Raw genomic sequence first — 27,410 nt, 5'->3', positions numbered from 1 at the left:
TCTATCGGAGATCAATCCAAAATAAAAACAAAATTAAAATTTCTATAAAAAACACATCCACACACACATATACAGACAGATAAAAAATTTATATACATGTGTAGATTATTTACAGAAATGTTTAGAACAATTAATTATTGTTAATTTACGCTAGGGTTATTATATCCAAATCACTCTTGTTAATTAATTTACTGAACATTGATTACACCGAACCGGCTGCGTTAAAGACTTGAAGCAATCGACACAGCTTCGTAGTCAGCATACGGCAGCGACACGGGCAACACACGGAAAGGTGTGGTCTGAAGAAGAACGAGCCGAGCCACGGCCAACTGACGCCCGAGCTACGGTCCTGGCACGGTGCGGATATGTGTGTCCAGACCTTAAAAGTCACTGACACTCCGAAAAACAAAAAAGAAAACGAATAAAACAAAAAATATTGTATAGTGTGAAAGTTTTCTGTAGCAATAATATTCAGCATTACTCGTCCATCAATCATGATGTACGAGTATTTATAACAGGGGTGCACAACCGTTTCAGTCCGCGGGCCAAATATACGGTATTTCTTTCGTTCTCGGTTTGAAACTTCTGACTATAGGGTGACCATATGGCCCGTATTTTATGGAATGTTCCCATAATTGTGACCGTCCAGACTTTTTTCTTTATAAAATGTCCTTTTTTTTTATTTTCACCGAGGCTTATTTGAATTTTTGAAATCAAGACTTGAGATTATTTTTATGACTTATAAATTATGTTATGATAATTATGACTATCTTTCTTTCAAACCGAGCACAACTCAGGTCTATCACCGTCTATGGGCGATTTACTACCTAGTGAGTTGTGACGGAAGAGTAACTGTGCGCGCACCCAACAGTCTGAGTGCGTATGTAGTGTTGTGTTTCTGCCATCTATATTTCAGAAGTGTGGGCGCGGTAGCCCGGTCGATAAGATGCTCGCCTTAAGTACCAAAGGATGTTTAGAGGTATCGCGAGTTCGATACCCAGTTCGTCCTTGTCAGAAAACTTTCCTGACGCAGGGGTACAACAAAAAACGGCGACTTGACCGCAGCAAAAATCGCTACCGCAGGGTGTCCCCCATCGAGGGGTTAGCGCACCAACCTCTCGATGAGTATGAAAAACAAGCCTGCCGTTCGGAATCGGCAATAAATTGTAGGTCCCGGTCTAATTAGCCCTCGTGTGCAGAAAATGACCGTGGTGCGACAAAAATGATCAATGATTATTTCAGAAGTGCAGTGAGTGATGAGTTATGATTAAAAAACATTTGTACTGTTTGTGGATCTGTTGCTCTCTGTGGCAAGACTTTTTAAAGAGGAGAACGGCTCGCATTCGCACCTTGAAGTTGGAAACTACAGAAAACCAACTTCAGCCGACGACCACTGTGGTTACGGTGGGGTTCGAATCAGGGACACTCGATCACTACAGCGGCAGATAATATAACTATCGGTCGTATAAACACATTCATTTTACACAGGGTCGTAAGTAGGATTTTAGTGAGTGGGGGACATGATTTGCCGCCCCCACCATTGTAAAATTCGATGGCTTTATGAGGGTGTTTTGTTCCAACCTAAAATTTGTCATACCCACCCCTAAATTTCGCCACCCGGAAATTTGCTTCCCCCCCCCATCTTACTATGGCCCCGTTTTACATATTTTTCAAATATATATTGATTTTTTCTGCTCCTTTTGGTGAATTTCATTTTCATTTATTTTCACTTACAGAAGCTCTCTAATTCTCGCTATTAGCTATTTTTTCAGCAATTTTAGCGATAGCTGGCAACTTCACTTGCCTTTGAAAACATTTTAGGCTGGAATTGACAACGGTACTTTGACGAAATTTTGGCTGCAGATGGTGTCTTTATTTGCCTTTGACAAATTTACAATGTTTATGGCTCTAATTGTCAACTTTACTTGCCTTCCGCAATTTATTTGGCCGTTATCGGCAACTCTTTTTTGTATTTGGCAAATTTTTTTTTGTCAATTTCCCATGTTTTTATGAAGGGAATATGGTCAACCCAGATATTTACTGTGTAAGTGTATTGATACTTTTCTAGCGGGCAAATGGAACCCCCTCGGCGGGCCACATCTTGCCCGCTGGCCGGAGCTTGTGCACCCTTGATTTATAATATCACAAGGACGATTCATTTAAAAATTCGCAATAAATATAACATATAAAAAAGAACAAATCTATAGTCAATAAATACTACTTGAAAACTCTCACCGATGTGATAAAACATCAAATATGATTCTAATTGATTATATTACATAATTAATTAATTTACTTAATTTATTATTATTTTGAAATATATGACATCCATATTTCTTGTGGGCATCTTTTTCTCAGCCACCTCGTTGGGCATTTTGCCTGTTGTGGCGTTGTATTTGTGTTTATTTGTATACTAGTTTTTATTACTTGCTATCGAGGAAACATATTTAATTAATTCAAGTTTTAATTTATTGCGCGATCAAGAAATATTTAATTAACATATCGAGAGACCAACTTCTCTCTACGCGGTTCAAAGAATTCAGTGGAATGTTCATCAATATTATTATAATCCGAGAGGCTATCCGTCATGTCATTGAAAACGAGCAATTTTTCCCTCTCTCTCTCTTTCGGAGAGAACTTTTTTAAATACATTTCTCTCTTCACCGAGTTCTATTTCCACATCATTAACCTTTTGCTAACTAATTCGCAATACATTAACTTCCACGAAGCGTGCACGCTGTCTCGTCAATCTCGTTTGCAATTTCACTCTGTCTTTCTTTCTTTCTATCTCTAGCATCCATTACACTCTGATTTAATTCCATTTTTTATTTATGCGGTATATATAATAGTGTACTATTTTTCCCTTTCAATTCATTGGCGACTCTCACGCGTTAAAGAAAATTATGAAAGTATTCAGAGAGAGGAAAATGTTTGATTTTTATTTATAATTTGAAGTATCATTTTGAAATCACAATAAAATGGTAAAAAATTATATAATTTTTTTATTATAATTTCATTTGTTTTTTGAGTGATTTCAATGGGAAAAAAATTCGCAATAAAATGTCTGTTTTTCCCCAATAAATATTCCTCTCAGTACGTATATGTTGGATTTATTATTATATCTGTTTATTGTTTATTAGTTAAAGTATTATCACGTAAGGATTTTGGGTAGTTTCACGAGATGAAACGGCGAAAGCTACGGTTCGGAGAGGCAAAAAACAAACTGTTGGCAAAACTAGAGACAAACAACATGAATTGTTTATGTTTCAGGGAATGATTTTCCCCGAATACTCCCACACACAGATGAGCGTGTATTTGACCGAAATTACAGACATTCCAAGAAAACGGGAAAATCGGGGAACATTCCTATAGAAGATGTACTTTTTTTAGGTATATGTTGTGAAAGTGGACCGTATTTTGAAAATTCCTAGAGGTGCTTACCCAGGGCCGTCTTAAAAGTATTATGAACCACATGTGTGTTTTTTTTCTGAGGCCCTACTTGGCAAATTCACTTGGTTACTCTTGAAATTTTTTACCAGATCTAATTTTCGTGACGCCCCACATCTTCATTTGAAACCCCCGGGGGGCCCTGCACGGGTGGGCTCATGTGTTAAGACGGCACTGTGCTTACCACAGGCTCGTCATTGGGGAAGTCGAGGGGAAATAGCTTTTAAAAATACCCTAGAAACGGTATATAGTATATACCATTATATATACTATATAGGCTATATATATGTTTTTGCCCACCTCCCCCCCGGAAAAAGTTGAAATGACTGGCTTGGTTTACCACTTCATTCAGTGGCGTGCGTCGGAGCCGGAGGCGTTGCGGGTGCTCAAGCTCCGACTGTAATTGGTGGCATGGATCCGAGTGCCCCAGAATTGATTTAGAAATTAAAATTTCCAATATAGAACTAAAGACGAGCACCCACAGTTTCGAAACACTTCCGACACCCCTGATTTCATTATAATTTCAAAATAATATCAATTTAAGTAAATAAATTGTGTATTTACCCCCACCCCCTCCCCGTGAGATGAAATGCTGTCGCAATTTCATTAAATGCTTTTCGGTGATCTTTTTTTGAATATCTTTTCAACTGCTACTTATTTACTCTGGATGCTTTTCAATTTCCGAAATTTCAAAATGAATTTTAAATTTAACGCTGGGTCACCCATCGTTCAAACTCGAATGACAAAAATATGAAGAAATGCGAGGCGATTTCGCAACGAAAGTTGGCATGGGACTAGCATGCGAGTCGCCAATACGCCAGTTTCCTCGTGTGAGGGTTTCCATAGCGATATACGTGTTCGTCTTCTGCAAAGCTGCATTAAGAGTTTCGCTCTTGAGCACATCTTCAAGCGGCTTTGGTCTTCTGGATACGGTTTCTCTCATCAGTCGCCGAACTTTAGTTTCCCCGTGTGAGTAGGACTTAGTTGCGCAACCGTATAGCATTCCTTCATATTTTCGCGGGTTAGCTTGTTTGATCGGGTGACCACGCGTTGTATTTAAGATAATTTAAAAAGAAAATCTCCCTGATGCAGGCCCCCATTATCTCACCTCGATTGGAATTCATGTAATATGTTACGTACATACATGCGTGTAGGGGAATGTGCGAAAATTCCATTCCCCTTTCAAGATAAACACATATTTTTCTCTCGTCACATAGCAACAACGTGGTTTGTGGTTTGCTGTTATCGAAATAAAGCTCCTTATTTAATTAAACTACCGATCGCTAATGTATATTTACAACGTGTGCGTGAATGAATTTGTCTTATGGAGTATTACTAATCATTCATCCGGACTCACAAAAGTAACCAATTATTAATTCTTAGTCTTTTTTTCTAATTCCGTAAAAGAAAAGGTCCCGTTAGCTGTAACGAATAATTATTGTACGTCAATAAATGGATGTAGCCATAGTCCCCACAAGGGTGGGGCTGACAGAGTTCCAACCCTGGGGCCTGGGACAATCACAGCACCACCTGTGAGCGAAATTTGAACTTTTCAATTTATGAAAAAAGAAAACTGTCATTATAAGTATTTTTAGTGCAAGTCGCACCTTTTTATGCCAATTTGTTAATTGATTTGTTATTAATTTTTGAAACGTGCCCAGGACTTTTCACCCATCCTGTATTTACTGGGGAAAAGGAAATTAATGGATAAACATTACGTTGTTCCCAATAATTGTTTTACCTATTAATGTAAAGCTATAGTTCATGAAACAGGTTTTGGATGGAGAACAAGGTGCATAAGCGTTAATGATTTCGACATGAGGTAATGCGATCATGGGAATGATATCGGTTCGGCGTTTCATTACCGTAATTTCAAAAGATGCGCCAATGTTGTAGGCTAGTTGGAATAATTTATATTGGATCGTGCGAATGCGGTAGTTGCAGAACCGGGATATTGTGAGGTGATCAAATCTATGCACGCAGGTCTGAAACGGGTATAGGGAAACAGAAATTTGCGTGAGAGAAACTCTTACAATCCTGAAAACATATCCTCTGCAAATGTGCTAACTAATATTGCTGCGGAATTGCATAGTAACCCTGTGCCACATAATTCGGTTGTTCGTAACTAATGGCATGCCGCTGAATGTTTGGCCGAAATTAGTGAGAACTGGTCTCAACCCCAAATTAAATCCGAACTATCATTAGTCTCGTGCTTTTCTGAAGCGTGAGATTGCCACCGAAACGACATATCGCTACGAACTCACGGTCGTCGCAAAATAACACCACGGTGTGTACCGTCTCTTTTTCTCTTAGATTATACATATAGTTATGGTTAGATTTTCTTCTCACATGTATACTTAAAGGTGGGTTTATACGTTACGACTTTACGAATACTTGATCACGCGTGATGTGGGGGAGGGAGCCCATCTTACACTCGGAAAAAATCATTTGATAGCCAAGACCAGACATATCCGCAATAATTCCATTAATCGCATCGATAGCTAAATAGAAAGAAATTAATTCAAATTACTCAAATGGTTGTTTTCGGGCAACCATCTTGCCATTGACTGATCAACATCTGTGGAATTTGAGAAACCATAATGCAGACGAGAGCTTAATGCTCTGCTGCAATTCGCGCCATCTAGCAACGTAAAACGCCTACTCCTGCATACGCCTCTCATACGAAACGATATTCCTTAACGCTCATGAAAATGGTCTCTCTCCTCATGTTAATTGATGTATCCTGTTGTTCCTAACTTCTAGTCGCGAATGCGAACTGATCTCCTCATTAAAATTTCTCGCCACAGAGAGCAACAGATCTACAACGGTACAGATATTCAATCATCACACTTCACATAGTTTGAAAAATAGATAGCTTTGCTAAAATTCGCACATAACACTAGATACGCACTCAGACTGTTTAGTACACATGCATTCTTCCAGCCCAACTCATTCGATAGTAATTGTCCATGGCGATAGATCGGAGGTTTTGCTCGGTTTCAGAGAAAGGTTAATTCATGTACACAGGGTGAAAGCGACTTGTTCTGCCAGACGAAAGGGAGTGATAGACGAGCCCAAATGGAACATGACACACCCTACTAAACCTTTCCTATCCTATCTCGAACCGTTTTCGAGTTATGATGGATAATCGATTATGGAAGAAAAATGTTTAAAGTCTAAAAAAAATAAAAATTTGTGAAGTTTCTGCAAGACCTACACACAAACATTTCTTCATATTTAGAAAGAACTGAAATAAATCTCATAAGGTGACACCAAATTTTTTTTCAGAATATCTGGATCAAATGGTGAGCTACAAGTGCTGAGAGATTAGTGAAGTGCAAAATAGAATCGTCGCCAAAGTCGACTAAAATATCTACTTCGACAAACGCTGATTTCAGTGACATACTGCAAACAAGAAAAAGGCTAAATTTCTCCTTAACTAGAACATCAATATAGTTTATTGCAGAATCTTTCACTGGTGCAATGGACAAATTTTTGATAAATTTTACTGTTTGTAGCTGGAAGGTTATTTGCGGAATTGGCGATTAAAAACTTTGGCAACAATATGACTTTGAACTTTTCCAATATTTCATCGCTTGTTGCTCGCCATTAAGTCTAGATATTCCGATAGAAATGGTGTCACCTTAGGCTGAACAGATAGAGAGACGGAGAGCGACACAACGATGGGGGAAAAGATCCGAGCAGCGAAATCAAACACGCATTCAAGAGCAGCGCATTCAAGATATTTTGATTTCGCCGCTCTGCTCGCTTGTGTGTAGCTTCAAGATGGTCGTCGAAGGGCTTGTTTTCGCTGTTAAAAAGCGGTAGTGAGGTCAAAAATGTCACCAGAATCGTTGATGTTAAGTTCTCGACGTACTTCAAAATGGTGTGGAGGATAACATGGAAACAGCAAGTACCAAATATGATTTTCATATATTTCCCGTCAAACTTTTTTTGTGTGCACGTGCTTAACCAAACCGAAAATGTTTATATTTTGAGTTTTAGGCTAATTTATCATGCACCCTATGTGGGAAAATGTATTTGAGTAGTCTGAATTAAAAATTATGTAGGTTTCTGTGGAAAAATGTGACCAAATTAGCTCGCTCGTAGCACTCACTTTGGTGCACTTTTTTTTTTGACTGGTGAGAGAGAAAGATTAGCTCAAAGATTACATCGTGTACGTTTTTAGAACTTCATGATACTAATGGTTGAAGGATTCGTAGAATACGTGTCGTAGACTTTTATGTAATAATCTGTACATGCTTTACCACATTTTTCAAAAGTTTATATTTATGTCTTCTCATTCCCCAATCAGATATACGAGCAGCGCCCACCCAGCAGAAAAGGTTGGGTCGATCTCTACGACTCGCCAGTAGTCGGCGAAGGAGGAAGGTGCTGGTTCTTGAAGTTGCCGTTACCCGAAGGAATGCACGGACACTACCGCCACGTAGCTGTTGCATACAATGATGTAAGTTCTGACGATGAGGAGCACTTTTTTTCCGTTGTACCCATTTATTTATTTGCTTGAAATCGAATGAAAATTCAAAAACAGAGTTTCAGAAACATCAGTATCTTGAGAAAATTTGAATTGTTAAAGAAGAAAAGATAAAATTTCAATTTTTTTTCAGTTTAAAGTGTAGGCCTATTCAATTTCATTTCCTATTTGTTTTGCAGTCACGCCATGTGGACTACCTGACGCAGGGAAGATACGACATAGTTAAAATCTTGGCGTATCACGAGGGGACCAACACCGCGTAAGTAGTCCCCCCCCCCCCACAACAGAATGTCTTGTCTGCCCGTTCAGCAACTCGCATATTCGTGTGGGTTCATCTTCGAATACCTAAAGTAAATGCCAATCTCTTCCAGGTATTACATTGCGACGAAAGAAAACAGACCGGGAGAGAGGCATCTGTATTCTGTATCTGGAAAGAAAGCCAGGTTCACGACGTACACGAAATGTTTGACCTGCGACGAAGGTTATGCCTGTCTGTACAATAACGCCGTATTCAGTCCGAGTTCCGAATTCTATGTTTTCGAATGTCTGGGTCCCGGTGTCCCGAGAATCGAAATAAGATCCATATACAACGACACTTTCGGTAAAAAGAATGCGTATCAAGTTCTTTCATTTAGTTTTGTCTCATTTAGTTTTATATTTGACCTGAATTTTTGTCCCGATCAATAAATAATAGAAAATCACTAGCAAAAGAAATCTGTAGAATGAATAGTTGTTTTATAGAAGCTTGGTTTTGTTGTAGAAAATGTTTGTTAACAAGATGCATGCTGTAAATTAAGCTGTTGCTACTCCCATCTCAGATAATGAAATTTATATGTATTCAAATAGGCAAGTCCTGGGCTATGTGGTATAGTTTTTAGTTTCTGTAATTTTGCTATTTATTTCCGGTAATACAGCCAATTTGAGTTGGCTACAAATTAATCATGAAAATATCACAGAATTGTATGAGCAAATCATAAAAAATTATTTCAAAATTGTTCCAACTATGTCAACTTACTTTAGATGTGACGCAATTTGGCACAAACCCTAGTGTAAGTTTTGCATAGCATGATGGTTAATAGGATTTGAGGAATAAACGTAACAGCTAGTAAATACAAAACTTTTATTTCAATACAATGCCGAACTGAAAGATGTGCCTGTTAAGCGGCCAATATTTTGAAGAATAAAGTGAATGTAGAAAGAAAAGTTACAAAAATAAAAAAAGTACAAGGAAGTAATCATTCACAGCTTTTATGTCCACCAAGAATGTAGGTCGATCGCTCACTTGAACTGGTGGCTGTAATTTTCGCTTAATTTTGTTGCGGTTTTCCCAAATAGGTCAATTGGCGTATGACACGTTTCTTTTTTGTATGCCAACTTGCCACAACATGAATGTCTAAACAAGAGGGCTGCCTCACTGTTCAACAAATGTTCTATGAAGCATTCCAGCACTTGAATATAATCACTATCGATCACTCTACCCATCACAATCGTTGAAAACGCCTCGACCTATTCTGGACTTCACAGAATAACAAACTTTAAGTGAAAAAAAACTTTTCTGGCAGAGGAAATCACAGAAAACTCTCTCTTACTGTCCTTCCACTCTCGGAGCTCCCACCTCACTGAAACTGCAGTGACAACACCCCATCACCACACACACAAACTAATGATGCAACACCCTCAGGCGGTTTGAGTAGCACTTAGTGCTTACCGCGGTAGAAAAAAGAAGTTGCGTGCCAACTTACCTCTTATCCAACTAACCCCGGTCTCCCCGACATAAATGTGGAGAAAAAATGAAATAATAATTATTCCTAAACTGACTTCTTTTACGACTGAAATAATATAATTTTGCCGTTTCTTTAATCGTTTCTATGTAGATAGAAAAAAACCAATATAACCTGTAATGTTTGTACAATTTCAGTACAGTAGTTGTTCAAGGAAAAATATTTTTATTGGGAAATTTCATGATTTGATGATATATTTGGAAGGGGAGAAAAATGAAATTGAGAATGAGCCCCTGGTTTTCTTCCGCTTTCTTTACAGAAATTTTAGACGGAAATGACGATTTGAGAACAAGAGTACAGGAGATGACCCTCCCGCAAATGAGGACGTTCCAAGTTTCTTTAGCATCCGGATACAGTGAGTATTTTGAACTAGAGATGCTATCCTGGTTGACTCAAAATGAACAACGCGAGTTCAAAACTAGAATTGATTGTTTATCGCTTATGAGAAGTACTTCATCCAGCTTTCAATCTTATTTCCCAGGAGCTCAAGTTCGACTTTTGTTGCCACCTGGTCTTGCCGAAGATGAAGTTCTACTCTACCCACTCATAGTGGAAGGGTAAGTCTTGTCATCAATAACTGATCCCTTATCATCAGAAATTATTGAGATTTTTCTTCTATATTTTCGATTCTGCATCATATCCGCTAGTCCATTCAAAATGCTTATACTTGTAGATGTGGAGCTCCTGGCAGCCAGCTTGTAACCAACGAGTTCAGCATCAACTGGGGCACTTACTTGTCGAGTCATCGCAACTATATCTACGCTTGGATCGATGGTAGAGGGAGCGGCTTCCAGGGTGACAAGTTTCTCCACGAAACTTATTATCATCTCGGTACGGCTGAGGTCGAAGATCAAATAGAAGTCGTCAGGTTTGTGTCTGTTTCATATTCGATTCTTTCGTGGGAGAATTTTTTCTTGAAAACATTACTGTTCACGAACGGAAATACTACCCTCAATTATCGGCAAAGGGCATTGGATGCATTTTATTCAAACTTGTGACAAGTTCGGCAAGAAGAATTTTAAATAATTTTGCTGATAACACGTGATATTCATCTCCAAAATGAAGTTACAAAGGTGAAGTTCGTCGTAGTTGGCAAACGATCAGATATGACTGACATAGCGTTTGTTGAGTATGGAAAGTATGTAAATTTCGAGGAATTATTTATTGGCGCCATGCAGAAGTATGATGGCCACCCGTAACGAATAAAATGAGCTCGAAATATTAATGGAAAGATTATCAAATGCTCAGAGAAGGCTAATTGAATTATAACTTGCAAAAGTTAATCCCGCAGTTAAGACTAGTTTTTTTAAAATCATTATTCATTCGTTTTTTACTTGTGTTTTTACAGGTATTTACGTGACAACTTGCCGTTCGTGAACCCAGCCCAAATAGCTATCTGGGGATGGGGATACGGCGGATATACGGCCGCATCTGCTCTGTCTGTCGAAAACACAGTTTTTACGTGTGCGATATCCGTATCTCCAATAACCAATTGGCTTTACTACGGTGAGTTAACTTCTTCATTTATACACACGTTCAAAAATTTCGCGAGTGAATTTTTTACACGTACAGTCGCCCCCCCCCCCCCCCCGTATTCGGGGGGTTACGTTCCGGGGTGACCGCGAATACGGGAAATCCGCGAATAACCAAAACTATAGGTTTTTTATATATCTCGTTTATTGAGCAGCATGAGATGAACAGGGTGACGCAGAGGGTAGAAGAGAATGTAAAAGAGGGTGCAGTGATTGTTGGCGATGTTTCCTGAAAGAACATTGTGATTTTTGTTTGTCGTTTCTTCTTCATATCATCAAGTATGTTGGAATATGACGACAAGGCTTCCTCTACCAATTTTTCTACATGTGAAGAGCTTACCATAGAGGGATCTATGTCATGAAAACAATCTATTGCTGATTTGAACGTGCCAAGCTCTTTCGCTGTTACTCATGGTGAACTTCTACTTCTTTATCTTGATCTTCTTCACCTGGTACCGCTTCAGTTTCCGGAGCAGTCGACTGCATTAATCCCTTCTCGTTCAATATCTCTGAATTGATATTTATTAGCTGTTCAATTTCTATATCCATATCACTGAACTCTTCCCCACCCACCTGTTTCCTAACGTGATAACTGTCTTTTATAATCTCTTCAGTTGTTTCTGTATAAATGATTGTGTCCTGGAGCACATATTGTGGCCAAAGGTTAATCCAACTAGAGGTGACTGTTTCTCTCTTGGGAGCTGGCTCTAGTGATGACAGTAATGTCATTAGCGAGCCATCCTAAACATACACAACTCAAATTTTGTATAGAAAACACATAACACAGGAATGACGATTACTGAGTGTTGCAAAAAAAAAAATTCCAATAAAGGAAAAAAAGCTGAAATACGGGGGGGGGGGGGATCGACTGTATTAAGAAACATATGCAGGAATAGCGACAAACATGCAAGCTTGTACGTATCATGTACATGACACACATAGTTTTCTCAAAATGCCTAAAAATGTACTCCGTCCTTAACTTTTCGGCACATGTGTACAACGTGAAATTGAAAATGTCGTTTGCTCGATACATCTCTTTCTGCACATTTTCAGACGATTATATATTTTAACAGCCTTTTTATGCATAATGAGAAATAATGTGATTATAACCTGTTTGCTACATACCAATCATGAACGTAGCGCTAACGAAAGTCAATTTAAAAGGATTGATTGACAGGCCGAGAATATGCACTCTTTTGCAAAAAAAAAAAAACGAAGCACCCCTAAAAATTAATCCGATCATCTCAAAATTTTGCTTGCAAATTCCTTTACACCAAGTATGTAAATGATTCACTTTTCAAGGCCAATGAATATTAACTTTGGTCATAGCGCGCGTTTCTACTGCGAAACTAGAATTGTGTACAACTGGCACCAATAGGACGGCTACTCGCGATTAGCGAAATTATTATTAATATTAAATATTAATGTTCTTTCATTAGTTATGACTTTTCATTAGCTCTAAATCCTCATTCATTATAGAATTATTGTAATTGCGGAATTCATTATGGGATCGTGAATTTCAGAATTCATTGTGGGATTCATTAATTTTGGAATTTTCATTGATACACCGAATTTCCTCTAAATGTGTGATTGTTTCCAAATTTTGAATTGTCATTAATTCTGAATTTTCATTAATTATGATATTTCATTGATCGGTGAAAGAATTATTTTTCATTAAATCTGAAATTAAATTATTAATTTCACTAATTCCGGTGTTTCATTAATCTAGTTATTTTTCATTAAATATGAATTTTCAGTAGTTTTGGAATTATTCATTGATTTTAAATTGAGATCAATCCTTTCATTCGTTTTGACTTTTCACGAGTTCCAAATTTTCATTCATTATGGGATTGTTTTCCATCAATTTCAGAATTTTCATTCATTCCAATTTGTATAAATTATATAATAACGTATAGTAAATCTTGATTTAATTTTATTCATTGTTTGATTCCTTCTAAATTTTGAATTTTCGTAAATTCTAAATTTGCATTAATTTTTATCCATCTTCAATTTTCATTAATTTATGTAAATCCACCTTTAGTTTTTTTAATTATGTAATAATTTTCCTTTACTTCTAAATGTTTATTAATTATGATAATTCATCAATCAAGGAATAATTTATCGGAAAATCTGAATTTCCAATAGTTTTTCAATTATTCATTAATTTCGAATCGCCATCAGTTCTGATTTTTTATTATTTTTTTGCTTTCGCGTTAAAATATACGGTATTTTAATATTTTCAAACATTCCCGTACTTTATATTTTAATTAATGTCATGTCTTCGTTTTAATGACAATTTTAATGACGAATATATAATATCCAGGGTCCGGGAGCTTGGAATCCCAAATACCAAGGTTCTGGGCACCCCCGAAATCGTTTCCTTCCGAAGAAGGTTGGTTCACTCTGAGGCCTGCGTCCAGTGTTCACGAATGAGCTACGTGCCAATATGAGCATCCCCTCCCTACGCGTGGGTCGTGTTGAGGTCACCTTTCATGGCACGTCATCCTGGGGAAATATAACCAAGATAAGGCCAGGCCAAATACGGTCCACATATTTCTGGACTGACTCAGCGCTGTTGATGACCTTCCTTGGCCAGCAAGGTCACCGGACTTTCCACCAATCAAACATGTATGGAACATGGTAGGCTACTAGATTCGGGCCCACCAAAATGTACAAATCTGAAGCAACAATTTATGAATGTCTTGCAGAACGTATCGCAAGATGAGATTAGGAATCTTTAACACTCCTTACATCGACGTATACAAGCATGCATCGCCGCCAGTGTCTATGATAATTTTGAGATGATCGGATTAATTTTTAGGGGTGCTTCGTTTTTTTTTTTTTGCAAAAGAGTGCATATTCTCGGCCTGTCGGTCATCAATTACTGATCTGAATATTCAATGTGCAATTTTTATCCATTGTTGGGTCCTACGGCTTTGAATTTTTAATAATTTCATTATCTGTGTATGAGCTTTACACATATTTAATTTCAATTAAAAACAGTCACTTTCTTCATGATGATAATTTTTTTTTTTGCAAAAGAGTGTATGTAGAGAGGAACACGATGTGACTCCTCCACTTCATACACAGTGTGAAAGACTGGATACCAATCGGAGATGAATTTCGGAAATGAAATTCACATGCCTCGCAGTCCATGCGAGTGCTTTTCCGTTAATCTGCAGAGGACTAACATTTTGTTCCCTTCCTTGGAGCATATCCTCTAAGGATAGCAATAAATTAATAGATAAACAGCAACTGACATCCTAAAAAAGAGTTATTACCTCCTTTCAACATTATCTCCTTATACAATTTCTGTTGTCAGAAATCTGCTGCAAGGTACGGAACGTAATGTTGCTCGTGAAACTTCAATCTCTAACGATGCGCATGAAAGGGAAGGAAAAAAAAGTAGGCAAAACATATTCAATAGCATTTTTTTGCCTGGCGTCGAATTTAAAAGTTTGTTTATTCGAAGTATTGTCTTCTTCTAGGCAAAATCACTCTTCGACAATGAAATCGGCAATTGAAGGATTCGGTCAAATAACGGTCTGCGTAACATTTTATGTGAAATCGAGTTTTTGACTCAATAACACTCTATGTAGCTTCTGTTATATGTTCCTAAAGTAAGTTCTTGCAGAAACCAACAAATATCGTCGCTATGGCCCCTTACATAGCTGCAATCGTGAGTTCTATAATTGAAACAACGGTCTATGTCACCATTGCATTCATTTTTTTCTTCAGTTGCCTTCCCGCATCGACCACAGGTTTGAAGGAATAATGGTCTACGTTACTTCTAGGAAAAAAGTGTCTCCTAATTCAGCGATGATTTTAATTGTGTCTTCTGTAAAAATTAAAAAAAAGCACACATAGACCGTTCAATTTCTAATAATCTGTTTGATTAATGAATTGATTTCAGTGAATATGAATTCTTTCTCATATATTTATCGGGAAATTCGAGAACAAAATAACGAAACCTTTCCATTTATTTCTTTTCAGATTCGGCTTTTACAGAGCGGTATATGGGAACCCCAGAGGCTGCAGATAACTACCTGGGGTACATCAAATCAAACCTGCTTAAAAAAGCAAAGCGCTTCAGGGGCAAGAAAATTCTGATCATCCACGGAACCACCGACGGTGATTTCCTTATCATTTTCCCATTTCCCTGCTTTAACACGTTTAGATTTTTGAGGAAATTTTTTCATTATGGCAAGAATTTCATTCTTTTATTTGGCCAATATTCAATCCCTGATAGAGATTCCTGTGTGAATGATCGGACTTCCTCAATTTATTGCCGCCATAATATTTTCTTGCTTTTATGAAATGTAATATATACTTAAATTTTCATATATTCGTCTTAAAATTTTGCTTTCTGAAAAATAATTCAGACCACAATATCAATCAATTCTACTCGTAGCTCGCTAAAATTCTAGTGATCGAAAATTCTGTGTTAGTCGCTCTACCTCCAATTCTGTAGGCTACATTCCCGCGGAACCATAAAAAGTACTACCACGGGGAGGGGTTTCTTTTTAGAATACAAATCTCTATAATAGACACATTCTAAAGACAATAATTAACTGAAATGAGATGATAAACGATACTAATTTTGCTTGTCCTCATTATTTGTGGGACCTATAATTTAAATATTTTATCGAAAATTTGAAGAGTTCGACGTATTGGTGGTAGTATTGGCTTGAGATGATACCATGTGTTTTTGGCGTTGAGAAATCGGTGGTGTTGATTAAGATTGGAGATCATTCTTGGAGACGACGTGATTTAAGGCGTCAGAAGCAACATTGCGGCGAAAAAGTGAAACAACAGAGAAAAATTAATTCTACTAAAGAATTGTTTTTGACACGGTGGAAAATGAAGCAAAAATAAATTTTTGGTATACACAGCAAAGGCGTTAATTTTCATGGGAGATCAATTCCACCGAACAAAAAGCTCTTCCGAAACTCAGCAGCCACGGGTTGATTAATAGCGCGGAAGATTGATTACTTTTGACATGACTCGGGAAAACGCTTTCAGGATTGAAAGAGATTATTTAGCAGCCTCCGAGAGTGGGCTTCTGGACCATAAGAAATATATATATGTAATATATCTCTTTCAGTTCAGACGGACACCAAGAAATCACCTGTCTTAAAGCACGTTGCTTTCTTTCTTCCTTCCCCTCTATAACACTTAGCAACAAATTTCGCAAAAGTTTGCGCCTGTAACAGAACTGGTCATTTCTTACGTAATTCGGTGTGCTTAACACGAATTCGGCAGTAAAAAAGCTGGATTGGATACGCCCTTCTCTGAAATCCCAATACACACATAATAACGCAATATAATAAGTTGAAACACAACTAAAGTATGTAGTAAATAAATGTAACAGAATATGCTTCGAAGAAGAAAATTTTTCTCAACAATTCAGAGATGGAAGAAATGCAAAGCTATGTATGCTTGGGACAAGAAATTGCCATGGACGACAGTATCCTCAATGAAATAAACAGAAGAACCAGGATCGGATGGAGCACTTTTGGGAAAAAAGGCTGTTGAATTTTGAAGAGCCACATGCCATTATGCTTGAAAAGAAAACTGACTTATGGTGCTGAAACATGAACGCTCACAAGCAAGACACTACAAAGGCTACAGACAACACAAAGGAGCATGGAAAGATGTATGCTAGGCATCACAAGGAGGACAATGAATGAATGAACGCCAGGGTCTCTGCCACCGGACTTATCCCGTTGCCGAGATCTCTTCCAGCCCAGCTTCGTGGCAGAGTCTGGAACAAAGTGAGTGCACCTAACAGTCTGAGTGTGTAGCTAGTGTTGTGCCTGATATTTCAGTGCTGCCATTTATACTTCAAATTGTGAGTGAAGTGTAATGATTGAATTTTTGTAACGTTGTAGGCCTGTTGCTCTCTGTGGCGAGACTTTTTAACGGGGAGATCGGCTCGCATTCGCGCCTTGAAGTTGGGAACCACAGAAAACCAACTTCAGCCGACCACCACTGTGGGGTTCGAACCCGGATCCTCGCATCGCGAGTCTTTCACTATAACCACTCGACCACCACAGCGGCATCACAAGGAGGACAGGAAACGAACCACTAGGATAAGGAACCACACAAAGCTACGTGACATGGAAAGAATTAAACAAACGTCTAAAATGGAAATGGGCTGGAAATATTGCAAAACGACAAGACAACAGATGGACCACAAGTATTCTGGATCTGTAACCCCCCCCCCCTGATGTTAAACGTCCGAGAAGGCGTTCCCAAACAAGATGGATCGACAAGATCCAAAAAGTGGCCAGAGTTAACTGGATAGCAAAAGAATCAGACAGAGTAAAATGGAAATATTTAGAGGAGATCTACATCCAGCAGTAGAGTGAAAATTTTTAATAAATCATTTATTTCGCCTACAGGGCTAAAACCGTGTGAACGGTTGGCAAGAATACAAATAATGAAAATACTGAAAAAACAATACAAATATTTTGAAAAGAAGGTTGGGCTTAAGTATTTTGCAGCCCAGTGCAAAAACAGCTTTCCAGCCCTCTAAAACGGAGTTTTCATTCCCCCCCCCCCAGTGTCTATGAATACTCTGGTACACACCAGATTCACACTGGTATACGATAATGACTATCAAACTCATGGTCATAGAAAAACGATTCGACAGTAAATTTAGAGGATAGCGGGCACTATCGTCTTGCAAAAAATTTCAAGTACGCCCCCAGGCAACCAAAGTTTGGGGCTCTAAGAGAACCAATTATCTACCTAGGGCCGATACTATAGATACTCCTTCAGCTGTGTAAGCATGCATTATTCCTCTCACATGTAATTTTAGATAATTTTAAAACAAGAATTTAACGTCCTCTGGTCCAGCGGTCGGGGCACCAGATCCGCCTGCACTCTTCTCTTGGATTGTGGAGGGAGAAATGGTTCTGTACATTGGTTCTCTACAGGCCAGAGCTCTGTTGAACACGAATATCACCTTGAAAATGTTTTATTGCCTTTTGTTTTTGAGATATTATCTTATTAACAATTAAAAAGGCCTTTACGAGCCCTTTGAAGGCTCTCTAGGCCAGAGGGTTCGATGTCTGAATTTTAGAGGATTTAACAAAGCAATAGCTTAAAATTTTGTTCAAGTTAAAATGTAAATTAAAGCCATGTTTTTAAAGTCAAAATGTAATCCAATCATTTTTATCTTGTTTTGCAGCCCCTAAACTCTATAAGTCGCAGATAACATCTCAAAAACAAGAGGCAATAAAACATTTTCAAGATGATATTCGTGTTCAACAAGTCAGAACCATGAGGATTTGTATATTTTCATGTCGAAAGTGATTTCATTATTGTCCAGTGATAATTGAAAAGTTGATCATTTCTTTCTATTTATTTATAAAACATCAAAAAATCCGTCCTACCCTTATCGGAACAAACCTTACAATAATTTTATACAGACTTTTCAGATCTTCTGTTTCGTTGAATGAGTAGTTGAATGAGTGGACGTAAAATTAGATTACGCGTCATATACGAGAACCAAAGCTGACTGAAAAATACAATATTGAAGTCGAGCCAAACTTTTATCTAAAACAAAGCCAGTAGTAAGTAAAAATCAGTAATCGAATATTAAATAGATTCAAGATATGCATATATGAAGACCCTTTTCAGTATTTTTGAAGTGCATCGAGTATTTGTATCGAAATGTCATTGTGGCAAGTTTATCTGAGAAATATTTAAAATATATCATTGATCTCGTCTGTTTTACTCTCTCAGATAAAGTTCATTTTCAACATTCGGCGATGTTCATGAAAGCGCTTATTGAAGAAGGAGTCATATTCCACAGCCAGGTATGTGTATTCATCTTTCCGTAAAAGCGTAAAATATTATTGCTTTTATTGCACGAAAACAAAGTCAACATCCGAATTGTTTTCGAGCTTTCAAGTGCCTTTATATCCTATTTATTTCGTTTCCCGAAGAAGATAGTCGCATTTTCACAATAAGAAGTCACTCGTTTGAATTAACCGAAAACTTTTCTTCTTATTCTCATTCATCGAGACACAATAGCCATGTAATTTGTTCACCCGTTTCCTTTTTTTTTCCAGATATATCCAGACGAAGATCACACCTTACGAAACGTGCAGAAACATCTTTATAGGACTATGGAAGAATTTTTGTCGCAGTGTTTTCACATAAAGCGAAGTAATGGCTACGATATCAATGTGCTTAAAAAAGACGGCAACGAAAGATAGCACTTCGGCTGAATTTCTTTTTTTTTTTCTTTAACCGGAGAGAAAATGAGAAAGAGAGAGAGTAATTAGCATGAGCCATGGAACACGACGTTTATTTTGTAATGTATCCGTGGCCTGTTTCACTTACGAGCTTCACGAATTCAGCTCTGAATATTTTTCATGGAAAGAATCGGTGGAGATCTAACTGATCTTGAGCTCACTCACGAATTTTTTTTTATCTTTTTTATCATGTAATTGATTGATTTGTTATTGTTTTTTTCTGCGCAGCCAAATTTCTGAGCAGATGACATGAAAACGTTTCTGAGGAAATGATGGCTTGGAAAATGTGGAGGAACGGTAATTTGTTTCATAAATTCAATTCAATTAAACAAAAACATTAATTGGTATTCAAGTCACATTTTTCCCCCTTGCCTAAAAAAAAAGACTAATGAAATTTCGATTAAAAGCAGAGTATGTCGTGCTTCTTCGTTTTCGTGTAAACTCGAAAACGACGGAAATACAGTGTTATGGACCAAAGCTCTAAGTGTATAAGAACTAAGAGGTATTTTAATGAAAAAATTATTAAATGATTTCTGTTGGGGGGAAAAACCTCTGCAAAGAGATAAATGTTAAAACATAAACATAAAATAACGTAACATTCGATCATGAGCATTCCGTTTATCAACAACTAGGTCATTCAACTAAGTTGTAGCTTGTTGAGTCGAATCGACTCGCGGAATTTATAGTATCCGTCTTGAAGGTATATCATTGCTCAATATTCATTCCTGTATAATATTCAGCCGAAACAAAATAACGTGCAATTGACCATTGCATATCTCTAACAACCACGTATTGGTGTTAGTTTATTTTCTTATCGTTATAATAGCACGAATTTGTACATTCGTCCTCGAGTGCTCATTCGCGTACTCAAAATTCAACGTTACGCTGTCATGCAGATGTTGTTTCTTTTCGTTTATCCCGCTTACGAGAATCCGCTTCGTTTCTCTAAGAACGATTTTTAGCATATTCTGCAACGTAATGAAGGCAACTCGGAAAAAATTCGAGTACAAAACTGTCACTTCCACATTTTTTTTACGACATAAACATTACTTCTTGCTGATTCCTGTATGTACTTCAAAAACCCTTAAGATTTTTTTTTCGTTTCTAACGTTTGTTTTATAATAAGTGATTGTCCCACTACATCGGGCATCGGAGCTTGTCCCAAAACCAAACGTGTGGGTAGATGGATGTCCGGGGGAACATTTAAGTTAAGTGGTGCTGGGTGATGAGCGTGAACCGATCATGTATATCTGCGCAAAAGAAAGAGACGGAGAAGTATGATCTGTCTGATGAAGTGCGTCTGCTTATCGAATCATTTCTTCTCGCTAAATCGCGGAGAGTGTTTGAATTTTTTAAACTTGACGTGCCTTATACTAAAGGGTGAGCATTAAGACAAACTTCACGAGAATTGTGAACAACGGACGAGAAACTTGAAAGGGGACAAAAAGAGAGCCGTTGTTGTCACAACGCCTCAGCCATCCACTACGACTGATCTTTGGCTGCGAGTAAATTGCTCTACTACAACTTGGTCGTGGTTGCCCGCCTTTTGCGACATACTACACACCGACCGACAACCAAACAACGCTCCACGAAGATTAAACATTGATATAAAAAGAAAAAAAGACTTCGTGGGGCGGCGTTCTACTTGTATGAGAAATATGAAGTGTCTTTGTATACCGTTATTGACGTGTCTTTGTATTTCACAGCTGCGTTATGATTTCGTTATAAACGTGCTTCGCAAGAATCGGATGTCGATGGATCGCTCAGCAAAACCGGAGACGAGTTTTCTTCACGATCTGTGCTTACCGCATTTCCGAAATTCACCAAACCTTCATAAGGAACCTGATTATCAATATTATAAACCTCTTCTTTTTTTCCGAACAGCTCTGATGTCAAATTTAAGCGGTTAAAAAAACGCACGCGTTAAAATGTATGATGTGTTATGTACATAATTTGAATATTTTTCATTTGTTACATGGAATCAAACACATAATAAAAAGTCAAACGAAGTAAAAATTTGTTGGTACAAGTATAAGGAAGCATCTTCAGTATATACAGGTTGTCTTCTCTTATTGTTATCCAATAACTAATTCCTTAACGGTCAAACTTTCGATCATAAAAATAATTTCAACGTTTTTACACATCATCTTGATAGTTCACATCGAAAAGTTCCTCAAAATTTGAGACATTTAATTATTTTATTGCTTTTTGTTTCTATTAGTTACATCTTATGAAAAGCCAAATTATCTTATGCGAAATAAAGATCCATTCTTTTAACGACCAAAACTGAGCGAGATTTGTGATTTTTGACCAAAAGTTGTGATTTTCTAGACATTTTTCTCATCTGAAAAGGCATCATTCCAGAAAAGCTTTTGGGGCTTCATAAAAATTCATATCTAACCAATTACTGTATAATGGGGTGACTTGGGTACAGATTTTGGACATATTTTGTGTTATCTCCGTTATGAATTAACAATTTTTACTAAAAGTTGCACCACGAACACTTGGGAGAGATAGAGAGAGAGTGGTATTTTTGTTTAGGTAAGGATAATTGTTTTGTAACATATTATATTTAATAGAGAAAAATGAAGGCATAGTCTATGAAGGCATAGTCTAATGAAGGGGGTGACTATTGTCTTGACATTTCGCTTTTCGAAGCGCATGCTTCCATCTCACTCAACTAAAAGTAATCAGAGACGAATAAAAAGATATGTAAATACATGAATAATGCATTAAGCATTATTCTTTTATGCTACAGTACAAATCCGCCTAGTCGAAGAGGCCTGTTTTGGTGTTAATATCTTAAATTAATTAAAAAGTTAATCTCATCTTCTATGTAATTTCTATAGGCCCTGGAGCCAAACATTTTCTTACACGTTCGTGGCATCCGTATAACTGTGTGTGACAGTAACGAACATGAAATATTATCTTCAAGTAACCCCGAAAATATAAAGCATTTCACTAATAAAACAACCAGTATTTAACAAACCACATTAATTATCATCTACAGTTAAAGCAATAGCTATACCTCTCTATCAAAGCAAACTTCTATCAAGACTATAAGATGTACTGCAAGCAAAGTTTTTCAATGTTTTCATGAAACCTTAAAACACAGGTTGATAACCTGTGATAAACACTGATAAAAGTGGTCTGAATAACTATGAGATTTAGGAACTATTTTAAATCATGAAGGCTTACTCTGGTGTCTAGGCTACTAATAGTTAACCGTACATGCACGTAGGACATATTCCTCTACGGAATTTCTAACGCATTGGCACATGTAGGAATATGGTATATGTATTGTGAACCTAACGTGAAGTTTACATCTGTTTATTGCTTCTTATGTGAAGTGCTGCCGTCAATTTTTTAATAATTAAATAATTGTACCATTGTAGGGCTGCTGCTCTCTTTGGCGAGACTTTTTAACGGAGAGATCGGCTCGCATTTGCGCCTCGAAAGTTGGGAACCACAGAAAACTACTCCTCGGTGATGGCTAGACTTGGAATCACTTCTCTATTTCATTTACACCGGCTAGTGTCATCTAAATTAAGAAATAAGAGTAGGTACCTAAGTCTACCCACCAAGTCATCCCAGTTTACGGTACTGTAAATTATTCAATCTAATACTGTATCAAGTAATTATGACCAATATAATATTCTTGAGATTTCATTCAATAAGCATTGATTTCATCCATGGCATTAAGAGTTGTGAGGCGTTGGTGATCAAGTTTAATATTCGTCAAAATTATAAAAACCAAAATAGTTTAGTGTATAACCCCCATTTCTCATCGTGGCGCTCCAACCTTAACTCAATCAATTTTTGTCGTAAAAAAATGAATTTTCTTTCGTTATCATGACGGTGCATGGAAATTTTTTTTACTAGTTAAAAATTATGTGGCCCAGGGACCATACAAAAAATAATAATATTCATACCTCACAAAAAAAGAAAATAATATTTCAAGTGATTCAAAAATGGTTTCTAGGTTGATGGGTGAAAACAATTGAAACAGTTTTTTTTTTTTTTGTACTCGGAAGCTCCTAATAAAACAAACGTTTAAGGAATTATCATTAGGATAGCGATAAGAATGGACAAATTGTATATAATTTATCACGTGTTTGCAAGCTTCGTGCTTTTTGACTTTTAAAATGATTCTAAAAAAGGAAATGGAGGAAATTGAAATATTAAAAACTGTATGTTTTGTTTCTCCTAGATCAGAAGAAGGTTCGTCTCCTTTAAATTATATTTTTCTGAGACTTAGTTAATCTTGAAATTTTTAATATAAAAAAAAAAGAAAACGGCGAGTGTTGATGTTGAAGTGTAGTAGAAAGTGTTTAGGACATACGTTGTTTACAATGAAAAAAAATATATATATATATAATATACACACGTATGTACATGCATAAATATATATATATATAAGTATATACATGAATAGGTGTTTTCGCATGTAATATGTGTGTATGTTTATGTGTCTTTGTTACGCATTAGATTTTTACGGTTGTAAAATATGAGGCTGGTATTCATTAATTGCTTCTTGTTATGTCGAGCGCTTCGCTATAATTACGGCGTGCGGCGCTGCTGATTTCTCTTAATTTCAGTTGCGTGTTTGTTCATGTAAAGCTCAGTTTTCGTCTGGAACAGCATGTAAAAAACGTAAAATTGTTCGAAATTTTTTAAAAGTATCAATATTGAAGAATCAAGGCATAAAACAGCTATTGTTTCACTTGATTAAAATCTATTTGTTTCCTGAGACGAACTGAAACATGTATATTTATGACAATTCCACGTTTTTGTTGATTATGGCTCCTAGTCGCATGGAATTTAAATCAGAGTAACGAAAAAATGGACGTGACTATTGTATCATTTTTCTGTCATTCAAACCTTGAAATTTTAAATATCATATTGAAGCGCGTAGTTAACATAAAAACTCAAAAAATCTACAGTTCATTACGCGAGTGGATTAATGAACGAATTGTACCGCCGTTGTCGTTGAATCTCGTGAACATTGCAAATCGTAGAGCAGTTTTATCTCATCGGGCATGCGTAATATATACAGTCAAACCTCTGTTTGAAGAACACTTCGAATAATGTCTATTTAGGGGAAGGATGTCATCATTCGCGTTCCTTTGAATAAGAATTCATTTACCTCGGAAAAGTGACAGCTCTATTTAACCCTTACGAGAGATACTACAAGACGAGATATCTCGCCTGACTTGATGCCTTTTGTTTCAATGATTCCGAGATATCTCGCATCCTCAAAATCCTATCATTTCGGCAGTGTCAAGCCTAGGGAGCTCTGTGCGGCAGTCTTTGCCTAATAACATGCTTTTCATCCACCCCCCCCCCCCCATAAGCCTGTCGAATCAACTGCCAGTGAGTGGAGTCAACTTTTATTCAAAGTTAGGTAACCAGAGAAGAGAAACTTTTTTTTTTCCCCTTAAATATATGCTTAGACTATACAGTATGAATAACAGAAAAATCCAGAGTATTTCTCTTCCTCGGATGTCTTTTTATTATTTTTTTGTGCTGTTTGGGGGGGGGGGGATACCTATCAGCTGCATAAAATCGGAAAAAATATTATTGTTGAAAAAAGATGCGTTTGACAGTAAGGTAAGTGATTTCTACTATAGCAGTTTTAATGTGCGGATCAATAAAATTTAAAACAACCACTTAAAGAGTTAAGGGACAAAATGTCTGTCTCCATGTCTTCTTTACTGAGAGGTTTTACTGTTTCCTCTTCTCACCTGAGCCAAACCTGACTATTATAAAAACTCTTTTTTGATTAATTTACATTCATTGTATGTCAAAATACCATTTAAAAAGAAAAAACTCAATTATTAATTAAATCTTTGATTTGGGTCGATATTTTTAGCAGGACCATTTGAGTTAGGTACACGTGTGCACCTTAGGTCTTAAGTTGAAAAAAGAGTCATTAGAAACTATTTAAAACCGTTGAAAATGAAGTATACATATGTACCTCTTGAGCGAAGAGGATACATGTAAAGTGTTCACGTGCTACAAATTCATCGCAACCGAGATTCAGTTAATCCGTAAATTGGGGTGCGAGTGACGCAGTAGTAAGATGCTCGTCTACCACCGTGAAGGCTACCGTTAGATCCACGGGAAAGGCATATTCGATCCCAGGGAAAAGCATAGATGAATTCTTTCCCTCCCGGATTTGAAGCAACAACGGATAGACGGTGCCTTCTCAATATGCAATCGTAAAGTCCCCACCACACTCAAGACGAGTAGGGAAGTATATCATGAGTTTCTCTTGAGGAAAAGATTTCCAACTCAACTCGATCGGTATTAAATTGCTGTATAGCGATATGGCCGGAGTTGGTGTCGTTGTAGTTGATTCGTAAAATGACCAGATTCAAAACAATGGCCGCCACATGAGATCGTGCCCCAAACACAAAACACGTTAAAAATAGTCTCTCCAGAAAATCTAAAGTCTCACACAAATACGTACTATCGGATGATTTGCCAATATTGCCCGAATTTAATGGATAAATAAATTGTTACTGAAGAATTTTTGATTAATAAAAAATATTTGAGGTCCCTTGTTTTTTTTTAAAATCTGTCATCTTTGAAAACTGAGCTTATGTATCTTTCACTCCATAAGGAACTTTTTTGTGTTAAATTCCATGCCGTGCTGAACGAATCTATCATGGAATGAATCTGTTTTTGCGTGAAAATTTAATTATTTCATGTTTTTCGTTATCTATTCAAAATTTGGTTTATCGAATGCTCATCGATACAGAACTAAACTCACCGCATTAAAATATACGAGTCCTTAAGCGCAAAACATCGAAATACAATATATTTTACCTATTCGTCAATTTGGTTGTTATCGACAAATGATTGCTGCTGAAGAGACGGAAAAGTTTGGTGACGCGAATGTGTCTCTGTTTTATACATAATTATATAATTAGAGCTTTTACATTTGTTTTCCTATTCGAGTCGGATTTTTGATGTAAGTAAAAACGCGTTTTATGCTTGTACTTGAAATGTTTATCCGAACCATGTGATACAGATGTTAAATGTGTATTTAAAAAGAATAACTGTGCAAAAAAAACAAAAAAACAAAAAAAAGAGAAGTTGTAATAAATATGTGATATTGGATATAAATATCTTGAGTTCGTTCTCTCTTTTTTTAATGCGTTTGTTTTTTTATATATATGTATATAAATTGTTTTTGAATCGATTTCCATCAACAACTAGGGAAAAACGTTTAAAATTAGATCATAGCGTGATATTCCTGGTAGTGTATACTGTCGAACCGCGTGAAGACGAACTCGCTTAATAAGAATTAACTATTTTTTATGTTGCACATAACTGAATTGGTGTTTTGCCACGTAATGCAAAATTTGGTTTATAAGAAATATTTTTGGTGTTTCTTCGACTGTAAATATCGTTTACATCTCACACGTATCATTCGTGATAGCGGTAATGGCAATATTTTTGTCCCGTTCAAGAGTTTTTACACCATTGTTCTAAAAATTCCCAAAGAGGCAAGCTTCTGGTTAAAAAAATGATGCACCATTAATTTCTTTTTAAAAAATGCCGTGACAGGTACGGATTACTGGTGGAAGTGATAGAACGTACATTATCTACAACTGAGTTCGTTTCAAACCCCTAATAGACAAAAATAGTGAAAAGGTTTCACATTAATAACATTTTGACAGTATTTTTTGTACATTTCGTACGATTTACTCATATTTTAATTTTAACCCCCTGAAACTGTGGAATATGTTTCAGAAAAATGTATCAAAAATGGAAGTCTTTCTTTCCCTGTATAATTTCGTGCATTATGTAAATAAAAAAAAATCAACAAACTTAATTTGGCCTTTACGGTGAAGAGAAAAAACAGTTGTTCTCGTCACAA

The 27,410-nt window shown here is 36.8% G+C and overlaps 1 protein-coding gene across 2 annotated transcripts in view; it reads left to right on the top strand.

The window, feature by feature from the left end:
• The window catches only part of LOC149076738 (inactive dipeptidyl peptidase 10-like), a 131,136-nt gene extending 104,495 nt beyond the window's left edge, over nt 1–26,641 (top strand). For both annotated transcript variants that reach the window (XM_089244377.1, XM_089244376.1), the window contains exons 12-21: nt 7,763–7,915; nt 8,122–8,201; nt 8,314–8,543; nt 9,983–10,078; nt 10,205–10,280; nt 10,397–10,591; nt 11,072–11,229; nt 15,249–15,386; nt 19,008–19,081; nt 19,337–26,641. In XM_089244377.1, the coding sequence (XP_089100503.1) occupies nt 7,763–7,915; nt 8,122–8,201; nt 8,314–8,543; nt 9,983–10,078; nt 10,205–10,280; nt 10,397–10,591; nt 11,072–11,229; nt 15,249–15,386; nt 19,008–19,081; nt 19,337–19,483 (1,347 nt within the window). In that variant the 3' untranslated portion in view covers nt 19,484–26,641. The remainder of the gene's footprint in view (nt 1–7,762; nt 7,916–8,121; nt 8,202–8,313; nt 8,544–9,982; nt 10,079–10,204; nt 10,281–10,396; nt 10,592–11,071; nt 11,230–15,248; nt 15,387–19,007; nt 19,082–19,336) is intronic.
• The last annotated feature ends 769 nt before the right edge of the window (nt 26,642–27,410 follow it).

Source organism: Pholcus phalangioides, unplaced genomic scaffold (assembly GCF_987345545.1).
Source record: "Pholcus phalangioides strain wild (caught in Gottingen) unplaced genomic scaffold, Ppha-v1.0 ptg000015l_1, whole genome shotgun sequence".
Classification (NCBI taxonomy): Eukaryota; Metazoa; Arthropoda; class Arachnida; order Araneae; family Pholcidae; genus Pholcus; species Pholcus phalangioides.
This window is presented reverse-complemented; position numbering and strand designations above follow the sequence as displayed.